The 13,087-nt window shown below is 48.7% G+C and overlaps 1 protein-coding gene across 5 annotated transcripts in view; it reads left to right on the top strand.

Annotated features, from left to right (window-relative positions):
- Positions 1 to 13,087, top strand: part of LOC143374789 (protein abrupt) — a 57,063-nt gene that overhangs the window by 30,743 nt on the left and 13,233 nt on the right. Inside the window, exons 6-7 of one of the 5 annotated variants that reach the window (XM_076823235.1) lie at positions 9,212 to 9,588; positions 10,700 to 10,829. The exons of 1 other annotated variant lie outside the window; for it this stretch is intronic. In XM_076823235.1, coding sequence (XP_076679350.1) covers positions 9,212 to 9,588 — 377 coding nt within the window. In that variant the 3' untranslated portion in view covers positions 10,700 to 10,829. Of the gene's footprint in view, positions 1 to 9,211; positions 10,644 to 10,699; positions 12,889 to 13,087 lie in introns of those variants that run through there. 3 more of the 5 variants (XM_076823233.1, XM_076823236.1, XM_076823234.1) reach the window with 3 other exon arrangements.

Here is a 13,087-nt window from a genome sequence, read left to right as displayed (position 1 = left end):
CGCGTCGAACGTCGGGCCACGATAGAGCGAGATTGGGTTTCACGGTTGCACCGGGGACCAGGGGCGGGGGTGGTGCAGCAGCACATTTTACCAGCAAGATTGATTAAGCCGCCGCAGCCACCGCCGCCCACGCGAGGTATATTAAAGACGTGACCCGACATAAAGGATCCCCCCTGGTCTTCAGGTCCTATCTGTCTCTCTTCCCATCGCCTCCGTTCTCCCTATATCTGCTCTGACCACATTGATTTTCCGTGGCGCACACCGTTCCTACCACCCCCTTCCCCAGTCGCGTCAGTTTCTTCCTTCTTGCCAGTAATTTTCTCTCTGCAAACTGTTCCAGCCACCACCTCATCCACCCAATTCCTGTCCAGAGTACAAACAAGTACCAGGAAACGTCCGCTCGCGTTTTCTTCGTCGTTGTTATCGTGCCGCGAGTCTCTCCGCGGTCCTCCATCCCCGGGGCTCGTTGTTTACTTAGCGGTAAGCTCGGGGGTAGCACTCGGCGAGGAACAGCGGCGAGTTCCTCGGCCGAAAGCTTTGCAACTTTGATTGAATTCCAGCGAGTGGCCGGTATCAGGAAATGGACAAGTTGCTTCGAGGTTTCAGCTGTGCCTCGCTATTCTCTCTCTATCCAACTCCTCCTCTGGTTTCTATCGTTTTTTTTTCCCCGCCCTAGCCATCCCAGGTTGCGCTGTCCACTGGAAAGCTTTTAGCCTTCCTATCCAGGCGCCTGAGTTTTGGTGCGACGCACAGTGGGGAAATTGCGATTTTATGGCCAAAACTACAGAAATGAAACTTTTTAATTTGATAAATTTAATACAAATGTCGATTGAAGAACTATATCGATTTTCGTGGTTAAAACCTCAAAAGTTATTTTTAATGTATAAAATTCGGCACTTTTACGTTCTAATATATGAGAAACTAAATTATCCGAAAAACAGCACTTACAAAAATTACGAACGATAAAGATTTTTTTTATTATTTACATTTATACACTTTTTTCTTTGTTCGAGCATGCCTCTACTACAGTGCAGCAGAGCATAGCAGAAGGGTTATCGCTTCTGACGACAAACAAACATACACAATACAAACAATCAAACAGAGGATCGAAGCTGAATAAAGTCGTTTAAAAAAGAATAAAAAGGTTTGTAATGTATAACATGTGAACCAGTCTCGGTCACAGTTATATCGTATGTTAGACAAGACACACTGGATCGTGTTTAAAAAAATGCATATAATTACAAGATTAGCAACTATTAGCAATTAATAATTGCATTTATAGAATCAAAATAGTCCAACGTAAAATAGGAATGAAAATCATTGCAGGATATTATGGGATTGATAACTATTTTATGTAATGAAAATTGATTCTTATATGAAAAGGTTATTTCTAAAACCCTACTTTAAAAATTGTATAAATTACGTATTAAAAACCGAAACACAACTATTTTGAGGACAAAAAGATATCTCACGCACCATCAGGAATTGAATCCATGCCTTGAAATTATTTTCAGATCTTTGGATAACACAATATAAGTGTTTGAAGCAACTTTAAAATCTGGATTGTATTAAAACATTTAACAGTAAAATTGGTGGCATTTGATGCTCATATTAGTTCTTCAATTGACATTTGCATTTATTTTGTCGATGTCAAAAATTTATTTTCGTGGTTTTGGCCATAAAATCGCGAAATTTCCCCACTGTGCGACGGGTTATTTTCGGTTCTCACGTTCGCCAGAGGGATTAGAGAGAGGGACGCGAGGGATTACAGAGTTTCGTTATTGCCGCCACTAAATGCTCGTTCCCGTTGTAGTTTTCTGAATTAAACGCGGATCGGGGGGACGGCGCTTTTATTAAAACCCTCGCGCGGCTGCAATTTTCGAACCGTGTGCCCAGTCGAATGGGACGCATTTGAAATTAAAATGCGGTCCCAAATTAAAATAGGCCGTGGGAGGGGCGGCGGAGGTGGGAATTGGTGAGAATAGATATTTCATTCCGGCGGAATATTTGCCTCGAAGTGCTCTTTGTCCCCGGCGGTCTGTTTTCCCTTGGACCTTTTTTTCGGCATGGGGTTTTCCCTCGCCCTTCGCTTGTATTTTTCATGAAGACCCCGTTAGATGTTTGCCGTGGGCATTGTCACGAATTCTCGACGCTGCATGGACCCGAGAGGATCCACGGTCCTTCCATTTTCCTCTGCAACAGCTTCTCATCTATTTTAGGGAAGGTGGACCGTCCTTTTCCCTTACTCGTCGCTTGCCCGCATTGCTACCCAACCCCCTAGTTCTTCCGTGAATGCAGTATGCCCGTTTTCCTTGGAATTCCTCGTGGGAGGGCTTCTTCGAGCCACTGGACGTTTCCGAGCGGCCGATATTTGCCCAGTTTTTTTTCAACACGCCGACGAAATTCACTCCCAATCGTCCTGACGCGCCTGCAGCGGCGCTATTGCATTCTGCGCTTTGCTTCACGCTGGAAATGATTTTTTAAATCATCTTCGCCTTGAAAGGAAAAGATTTCGTTCGCGTTAGGATGACCCAGCGACGAGTAAACAGAATCATCCTCCACTTTAATATTTTCTTCTCTTTTTGGTGTTCAATGTTCGCCCTTTCTATCGATTCCGCTGCAATTCCTCCTGGCTTTCACTTTCTGCATTCCATGCGACCGGCTGCGATTCTGCCCATCGATTTTCTACACACCGCCGTTTGGATGGGCATATTTTATGCACATACAGCATCCCTTCATTCAGTGTGCCATCCTCTCGTTCGCAGTGCCTTCTCTGTCTCACCCATGGCCGGCGTATTCGGCTTTCTGTGCAAAAGTGTGCGCCGCACAGTGGGCAAATTTTCCGATTTTATGGCCAAAACTACAGAAATGAAAATTTTGAATTTTACAAATTTAATACAAATGGCGATTGAAGAACTATATCCATTTTCTTATATGAAAAGGTTATTTCTAAAACACTGCTTTAAAAATTGTATAAATTGCTTATTAAAAACCGAAACAATTATTTTGAGGACAAAAAGATATATCTTACGCACCATCAGGAATTGAATCCATCCTTTCAAATTATTTTCGGAACTTTGGATAACACAATATAAATGTTCGAAGTAACTTGAAAATCTGGATTAATTCTTTGCGATCGGTCTAACCTCGCATAAATATAATATACATATTTCAGAGTCTACACGATCTTTGTATTAAAACATTTAGCAGTAAAATTGGAGGCATTTGATGCTCATATTAGTTCTTCAATTGACACGTGCATTTATTTTGTGTAAATCAAATATTTATTTTTGTGGTTTTGGCCATAAAATCGCAAAATTTCCCCACTGTGCGCCGTTCTTAATCAAGGTGATTCACCGGGCTATTAAATTACCGATATTCGCGTGCCGCGGTGGAAATCTGTTTGATTGAAAGGTTCCACCGAGGATTTCCCACAGCGACGCAACAAATGTCCCCTAAAAGACGCGAGTAAAAGCGAGCCTCTGCGACGCGCAAAAGCCATCGGACATTTCACGGGGGTTGGAGGAGGGACGAGTGAGAAGACGAGAGAGACGGATAGGGGGGGGGGGCAGCGAGAGGGGTTGAGGTGAGAGAACAGAGGAGAGTGAGCAAAGGGAAAGAGAGAAAGAAAGGGAGAGAGAGGCCGCGTTTCCCCCCGAGGGTCCTGGGATCGATCCCTGTGCAATTTCCCGCACATGTCCGCATTGATCTGCCCTCACTTGCCCCCGGCACCCACCCTCGCCACACTCAACCGCCGCCACCCCCGCTGACGTCGTCACCGACCAGACCACCCTTAGCTTCTTCGGGGGCTCTTCCGATCGGCCAAACAGCCCCCTCCCAGCCCTTATGCCATCCGCGCTGTCCAAAGTCGATCGAAAGCCCCTTAGTTTTTCCCTAATGTGCCTTAGACGGCCGTGTCCGCGGCTTAACGCGCGCGTGTCACGCGTCACACGCGACAGGGTTTTTCAATTTGTAGAAAGAGATGGGTTCCTCCACGACTGATCGTGATCGACAGGCTCCGCCAGTCCTCGGGGAAGTTGCAGGTTGTCTTAGCGGGGGACGTTTCTTCTTGGATCCGCAGGTACAGCGGATAATGATACCTCGTGCGGGGGTGTTAATTAAAAACGTGACGACAGAGCACATGCTGCGCTCTGGATATAGAATTTACGTTCATGTCGGTGGGTTCAGCCGACGCAGGTCTAGCAGACGAGCAAAAGGACAAAAGTTATTTGTCACCGTCGCGGTGCCCGCCACGCTCTCCTCCCCATTTCCACCCCCGTCGGCGGCGCGAGCTTCACGAGGAGCTCGTAAAAACTTGCCCCAGCGTCGGTGTGCCGGGGGCAACGAGGACGTGGATGTGCGCGGGGGCCACGAGTTCGTAGGCAACAACGCGGGCTACCTAAATTAAACTTTTCTCCCTGCTCGAGCCACCCCTACCCTCCGCCGACCCCCATACATCAAGCGGCCTGTCATAAAGCTAAGCCGTGCCAAGCGCGCGTTCGATGTAACCGATCGTTAAGAAAGCCAGTACCGGAAACCAGGTGTTCCTTCCGACGGGAATACTCGCTGGAGGCTCGAAGGGGCAGCGGTAGATAAAGAGCAGCGTTATCGATCGTTTAAAAATTGCTCGTTTCAAAAGAACACGAAAGTAGCTGGAAACGAGGGGTCTCAGTTTCAGGCACACGAATCCTCTTCGTTCGCTTAGAAAAGATCGATGGAAAAGTGCTCTTGTCGTGCCTCCGTACAGAGTGCTTCAAGAACATTGGTCGCAATTATTAGGCACGAGTTCTGTGTAGGAATAATCAGGAGAATAAGTTCAAAATATAAGCTACGTCCTGTGCTAATCCGACGCGCGTAGAACTCGTGCTTCAAGATTCCAGAGCTTCTTTGAAACAACCTGTACTCGCTCAGGGAAGGGAAGTTGCGGTGATCTTCCTCCCCCTGATTGGCTCCCCAGAGAGACGGCGGCTGACGCGATTGAAAGGATCCTGCCTCTCGATCCACGCCAGAAAGCTCGACTTAGAGACGGTCGGTTCTCATTTCGAGACCGTCCGTGGAAATAGAAATTGCGGGTCTCCGTCGATGTATCCTCTCTTTCTCGTTCGCGGGGATATTTCATTGCGTAAGAGGCGACAGACGCCGAAGAACTTTCCCCGGAAACCCGAAGACATCGATCTTCGGCTTCCCTTCAGCCAATCACCGTGCCCCGGCTGCTTCTCGAGAAGCAGGTCCCTCGTTAATGCAGCGCAATTCGTCGGAGCCGCGCCGCTAATGGACTGGCGCAATCATCCCAGCCTCGCTACTGAATCTCCTTCCTCGTCAACAGCATTCCTTCCTTTCCTGCTCACCCCTGTCTACGTTCGTTCCATTTTCTGCATTCACTTCATAACTCTGTCATTTCGTATTTCATCCCTCCCCCCCTCGCCATTTCTTCGTGCACTCCTGCTCGGACACTCGCCGGTGCCTCTCTCGCTTTTCAATTCCCCGAACCGCGTGCCTGGCTCTGTTTCAAAGTGGAGCATTGTCGTCTGCTCCTCTGCCAATCTGGCCCTTGACACGTTATTATTTTTCAAGATTCTTCAGCGGTCACGCCATTACGTCGTGTAATTCCACGTGGCTTTCACTTTCTTCCTTCGTGGTTCAGCCTCTCGACTCTCCTTTTGTTCATCGATTTTGTAGTGTTTAAGGGGTTCGATGCGAAGGGTGTCACTGACACGATGTAGCATTCACACCCCAGCGTTGGGTGCTGTATAGTCTTTGTACTTCTACAGTTGGAACCGAAATCAGTGCCTCAAGGCCACTATGAACGACCATCCATCGCAATACCATTTGCACACCCTCGCTACTTCATCCCCCAGGTCTTCGTGTGGACCTCCAGGGACACAAACTTTGTCTCCGATACAAAGAAATTAGCTAGCCCAGTAGGGGGTGTATATCGAGGGAGTGGTATATCGAGCATTCTGTGAAACTTTGAAAGTTTCGAACAATCTTTGTTATTAAAAAGTTACCTAAAAACTGGTAACTCCGCAATTTTTCGTAGAGCACTCCCCTAAAGTTGAATACCTCCTTTTAGGAATCTCCTGTCGTCTCTTCCACGTCCACACCCTCCACTCTCATGGTCTCCCTGCCACATGACCGCCATTCCTCCCCCTGTCTAGGATATCTTCTCTCCCCGCTGGACGTTCCACCCCCATCACCGGTCTTCTATCATTCTCTTCCGACCGATCGGCTCGGAGGCTCGTTGTAATCAAGCGCGCACGTACACTTCCCACCCTGATCGATCGAACTGGCTGGGTGCAATTACTCACCCGACTGTCTTACGTGATTCCATCGGACGGGGGTGGGAAAAAGTTTCCTCCCGAAGTATTCGACTTCCTCGCGTACTACACCCCGGCAATATTCCCCCTGGCACGAAATTTCTTCCGTTTTTAAAAGGCAACGGACGCGCCTCGTCGAGACGTCTCCGCCTTTCGAGCCACTCCGCGATAAGAGGGCAGTTTATGGTTCGCGATAAAATTCGTCGCAGACACCGCACGGCCGTTTCGCGTCTTGGAAACGTTTTTACGGCTGCTGGGTGTGCGCAGGTGTCGCTTTATTAGAGACATTCCATGCGAACTCGGACAGATTTCGGAGTAAGTTTTCGTGGATTGCTGAAATTTGAATATGTCGTAGTCTTTAGTGGTATTTAAATGTACCTCAAAGGATTTTTCGAAATTTTGAAAAATGTCGATTTTACAGCTGTTTGAAATTAAGTGCTAACTTTTTTTTAAACTGAAATAAATTTTCCTAAAACTTCAATGTTTTTTCTATAAGCACCGTAAAGCTCATCTCCATCCGTTTACTACTTCCATAGCTATAATGTATTGAAAAAAAGTTAGCACTTGACTTCAAACAGCTGTAAAATCGACATTTTTCAAAATTTCGAAAAATCCTTTGAGGTGCGTTTAAATATCACTAAGGACTACAACATATTCAAATTTCAGCAATCTACGAAAACTTCCTCCGAAATCTGTCCGAGTTCGCACGGAATGTCCCTTAGTCACTCGCGGGTTTACTTTCATGGCCGGTAACGGGCTAAAGACGAGGCCCGGGAAAAGGATCGGTGGCTCGCGACGCGACCTTAATTCCTCGCGGATTCCGGCGCCGACCGAGCTGCTGCATAAATCATCGGTGAATGCAGGTCCTCCGCTCGCGGGTTTCGTGTACCGTTCGTGTAATTCTAATAAATCGGTTCGCGCTTACGCTGTAAATCACGCCGATGCGGGCACCCTGCGCGAACGTTCTTTAGCTGTATATCTCGCCCTGTGCACCGGGCAAAAATTAATCCTCGGTCGGCGATCGGAGAGTCAGGCGGAGGAACGACGAGCGGGCACTTCCTACCAGCCGTAAAGTAACCCCTCGCGCTCCGAATTATTCTCGAGTCGATCGATCGGATTAGGGGTGAATTATGCGTATCGAACGCAGGGTTTTAAGATAGGAAACGACGATAGGATTCCACCTTCCAGGAAGGTGGAAAGTAAGAGACTTAAATTCGCGCAAGGTACAGGGAAGATTTATTAAAAATTACTCGAGGAACGTAAACTACTTGTAGATAAATAACGAAGGGGTTGATCGAAGCGTTCACGTGCATGGGTGGCGTGCTCGGAGTGCAAAGGGTTAATCGCTCCTTGGCGGGAATGCGATTCGATCGGGTTCGGGGGTAGAATCGGGTGGCGTGATCATCCCCCTACGTTTCCAAAATAAAATCCACGGCTCATGGCGATTAGAGGGGGATTAGAGGAGAGGCACGGCGGGGGAAGACGATTTCCAAGGCGGATACCTGTCACGCTGTGCCTGCACATCCTTCCCCTTTTGCGTAATGAGACGTGCACGAAAGTGGGAGAGGTCTTGTGCTTAGAGATTCGTAGGAAAGATAGTCGTAACGAGGCGTAGAGGGTGGATCAATACGAGGGTTCTTACGTAGTTCGCTCACAGTCTTTCTCTTTCTCATTCTATCCGCATCTCTCTCGACCTTTTCTCCCAACTCCACCCTGTCTTCCGTCTTCTTCATTTATCTCTATCTTACATCGGGAACACCCTTTTATCTCGATCTCTTTCTCTCTCTGTCTTTGCTTCTCTGTCTTTACCTTTCTCTCTCTCTCTTACTCTCTCTCTCTCTCTCTCTTTCTCTCGCGCTCTCTCATCGAGAGGCTGAAATGCACGAGGACGAAGGTGGCGACGATGCTCGTCGGGCGCCGTTTCTCTTCCTACCTGCCGTGGCCCAAGTTCTTGTCCCTGCGGCGGGAAGGCGCGTAATGGCACCTTCGGTGACCGTTCCCGATCGGTGTCACCGGCTCGAGCCGTAGGAACAACCGTCTGAAAGACGAGCAGGGTGGCCAGGAACGATCGCGAGGGATAAACGACAGATTGACGAACAACCACGACGAGACTGCTCGGTGCGACGACAATCGCTAACCTCGAGCTTCGGGCTTTCACTTGTACACTCGAGATATTTCATTGGGGGAACGGATGGATCTAGCCTCCGACGCTATCGATGCGTATCGCCATGAGTCAATTGTGTTTTCACAATAACGAGAGAAACGCTGACGAGCATAACTGCAACATCAACAACAACACACCAAAACATCCTACAACTGGGCATGCCCTGAGAGTACGAGAGTAGCCTGCGCGCTTGTGTACGGTGTGCACAGGTATGAGAGTGTGTGAGCATGACCACCGTGTGTGTGCGTGTGTTTGTGTGTGAGTGAACGAGACGAAAGACAGATCGGCCGGGTTGCGATAGTGTGTGCCCGAGGGTGCGGAACGATCGAAAGTGTGAGCTAGAAGAGAGGGAGAGAAAGAGAGAGAGAGAGAGTAGGGAACCAGGAAAAGAGCACGTGTGAGTGGCCACGCGTTACCACTTGCTCTCGCGTGAGTGTGTGTCGGGTGTGTCAGTGAAGAGTGGCCCGGTGCACGGTGTTCGTGCGAGAGAAAGAAAGGCTGCCTGTGACTGATTGTGTGCGTAGAAGAGGGAAAGAGGTGAGCAAATGTAGAGCTGCGAGCTAGAAAAAGGACGAACGAGCGTTAGAAGGGGGGTTGGCGTGGGCGGGGGTGAGAGAAAGAGAGAGAGAGAGGGGAAGAGAGAAAGGGAGAGATAGGCGAGAGTAATGAGAGAGAAAGAGAGAGAGAGGAAAGACGACAGAATCAACTGACGGGCACGTCCTGGTTGTAGGATCGGTGATGCCGAAGAGGGAGGAAGCCGCGATGGCGGCGGTGGCCGCGGCCGCCAGTGAAACAACTACGCAAGCCGTGGAGAATTTCGCGAGACTCTACACGGCACTGCGCCACGACGATGCTAGGCCTCTCTGCCGTTACTGCGGCAGAAGCTACTCGTCGCCGAGCAACCTTCGGCAACACGTGAAAAATGTCCACTCGAATTGGCCGCCCCCGGAGACGTGGCCGCAGTGCAACGTGTGCGGGAAACGCTGCAAGACCAAGCATTACCTGATCAATCATCAGCTTCAGGCGCACGGGATACACCAGCGGCCGACCCTGAACAATCCCAATCAGCAGCACCAGTCGCCCTCCTCGTCCTCCTCGTTGCCATGAGTACGGTCCTCCTCGTCCGCCGTCGCGTTGTCGCTCAACAGCGCCCACAAAAAGCGTTCCGCGACCAGATGAAGTTGGGGGTCGTTGCTCGACGTTCGTCGATACAGCGCGGCCGTTAATACCCCTCGAGCACCGCCCCGTCATTCCAGCTCCGAATCCTTCCCGATTCTGACGCTCAGCTGCCGCATCACCGGGGGAGATCCATCCGCGCCTATTTTCTCCTTCGGAATTATCGGTGCTGTTACTTTCGCCAAAGGGGAACACCGGGGATCTGGGTTGCGCCCTGATTCGTTTTTAGACCACGTCGATGGGACACGGTTGAAGCGGTACCGCGCGGAGATCGAGGAACGGCTGGGCTGTATCTTCGAGGTTGCCTTAATCGCGAGACACCCCATTGCTCGTAGATTCCAAACGATGGCGGAGGGTTCACTGACCGATCGTTCGCTTGAGAATCGCTGGTGATTCGAGGAACCTTCATGGTTCGGGGTATACGGAGGCGAGGCGCGCATTTAGTGTTCCACTGTCACGAGACGAGGTAGAAGTATATGCGATGCGGAGGCGGCCGCGGGGCCAGTGTCCGTGTTCGAACGCATGCCACGAACGTTATCGGGAATCGGTCGCTTACGATGGGTAATTTTGCGAACCTCCACCACCTTAGGGCCGTACAGGAGTCTGGTTTAACCGCAGACTGTCGGGGATCGTGTTCAATTCCGACAGGAGCAGACGCTTTCGCAATACAATCTGGCACGTGAGATTCAAGCTCCCCCCCCGACACGTTCGAGTATCCCGCTTCAGTATTCGATTTACGCGATGATTGCGCGGATTCCGTACAGTCCTGTCTGCCAATTGCGCGCGATATCGAGCGTAGAGCGAGAGAGCAATTAGCGATCCGCCAGATACCGGTAACCAGCAACCATTTGCGGGATGTAACCTCCCCTCCGTAGATATTCCGCATGTACTCTGGGGGGAGAATGGGTGGGAGTCACACGAGCAACACACACGTACACGTACACGCGCAGAACAGCTTTGGTACTCTGTTTTTATTAGGGGGTTTGGGTTGGGTTTATGGTGGTGGTGGCTGGTGGTAACGTTGGTGTGGTGGTGGTTGCAGATCACGGGCTCGATGAGGCAGAGGGCGCGGCTTACCACCACCACCACAGCCATCACCAGCAACATCATCGGCATCGTCATCATCATCCACCATCCGTTCCTCCTCCTCACCATCACCATCATCAGGCACGGCGGGAAGACGAGCAAGACCAGCCCGCCAGCAATGCCGCTACTACCGGCAGCACCGCCACGACCACCAAGTATCAACGGAGCCAGCCGGACTTCCGGCACCAAAAGATGATGCGCGACCATCATCAGCAGCACGGTTACAGGTGTCCGCTTTGTTGTAGGACCCTGCAGGACATCAGCACGATGAGAGCTCACTTGGAGCATCATTATCCCCGCGACTCGCCCACCTGTCCCGTAGCCTCTTGCGCCAAAACCTTCTCTCACCCGAACAGCGTGAGGAATCACATGAGGTTGAAGCATCCCGTACAGTGGGATCAGATCAAGACGCTTAGATGGACCTACGTCTGATAGAGAGGCGATGGTCGGCATGGGTGTTGTGTCCCTATGGGTGATCGGAGGCCCGTCTGACGCGGGAGGAGGCTACACCATTATTCACCAGTAGATTCTCCCAGTCGTTTGATTTCGTTACCGATTGGCACGCTCAACGGTTCTCCATCTTCTTCTCCCATCCCGTTTTTGTCTGTCCTCTTTGTGTCGACTGCACGTAACTCGGTATATCGTTTCTTGGATGGTGGAGGGTGCGTTTGCAACGGAAAGGTCTCGCGTGCCAGAGCCTACGTTTCCAGAAGGTTAATCGCGAAATTACGAGAGCTAGGCGGGGAGTAAGTATGTACGACGAGGATAGAGAACGACTTTCGCAGCGGGTTTTCATGCAAAGAAAATTGTCCTTAGTGCTTTATTCTTGAAATGCCGCACAAGCATGCCCACCTCTCCTCCAGAGACCTATGGCCCCACTGAGAAGCGCACACTTTGTAAATATTCGAAAGATTATATTACAGAAAGACAGAAGAAGGGATATATATATTATATATATATATATATATATATATATATATATACATACATACATATATATACATATAAATATTATATAGAGAGATTATATATATATATATATAAAGAGTAAATCTATATATATATAGAGAGAGTTGATTTTGTATAAAAAGTGTACGATGCAGTATTTCTAGTAGAGCCTGAGAGAAGAAGAAACGAGCGTAGTCACACCGTAGATCGTGTATCGATGACGTTGAATATAAGACTACGATTGTTGATGATGACATAACGGTTAGGTTACGTATCTTACAAGAGAAAACAATGTTCCTCTAAGCTGAGTAAGCCAGCCTTACGTTAAAGAACCGTAGTTTCTAAGACCGTAGAAAGGAGTTCGAGATGATGTTAGGTACGCGCGGGATGTAGGACAAATTTAAGGACACACAAAACTCCCACACACACACACGTTCAGGCAAAAAAAAACTGGAAGATCTTCGATCGGGCCATTGATGGTCGTTCGGAGAGTAAACTCTTTGCGATGCTTCCGTAATCGTTATCCGAAGAAACACGATGCAATACGAATATTATGATATATAGGTATATATACACGTACATACACAGTATTCGCGGGTAGAGAAACATATTAACAGCAACTTGTAATCGCGCGATCGAACGAAACGTTCCATCGACCAGCGTAGAATGACGACAGTCGACTCGAACAGCAGCGCCTGGCCTTATTTTTCTACAGTCTTGTGTTTCGTCAGTATTCCTTAGGTAAAAGACTTTCCCCAGGCAGGTTAAGTTCTCGACACACGTGTACGATAGTTACTAGAGATACGCTGCGGTTGAATACGAGAAAAAAAAATATATAAATGCAAATATATATATATATATATATATTCGCGTGCGCGAGTTGTCGGTCGCGCAAGTGGCTCCACCAACGTCTATAACGGCGCGACGATCGCGACCTCTAGCGTCGGCGTAAGGAGACGTCGCGAATGATCGTTTTCTATTTTCGATGGCTTCGATTCACTCGTTACTTAAATGAAATCACTTCCACGATTGACAGCTCGCGTCACGAACAGTGTATAGAGCATCATATGCACTATTTTAGCAGAATACTAGCGTACGTAAGATTAAACATACGACACACGAAATGAAGTATATATATATACACTTATATATATACTATTTAAGTAATGCTTTGTACAATAAAAGGTATTCAAAGAACATCTCGTGGCTCATCAATCTTCGTTCCATGGATTCACCACTAATTTATCGACAGCCTCTCCTGTCCATCCGCGTAATTGATTACAGTATCAGTTTAAGAACAGGTAGCAAAACGACATTTACGTTTTTTTTTTCCTCCCCTGTAAAAACCGCCAGAAGCGTCGTTATTGCTTAATTAAACCCATCTCCCAAATTCGCG

The sequence above is a fragment of the Andrena cerasifolii genome, chromosome 11 (assembly GCF_050908995.1).
Source record: "Andrena cerasifolii isolate SP2316 chromosome 11, iyAndCera1_principal, whole genome shotgun sequence".
Classification (NCBI taxonomy): Eukaryota; Metazoa; Arthropoda; class Insecta; order Hymenoptera; family Andrenidae; genus Andrena; species Andrena cerasifolii.
The sequence above is the reverse complement of the archived record's forward strand: the minus strand, read 5'-3'. Positions and strand labels throughout refer to the sequence as shown.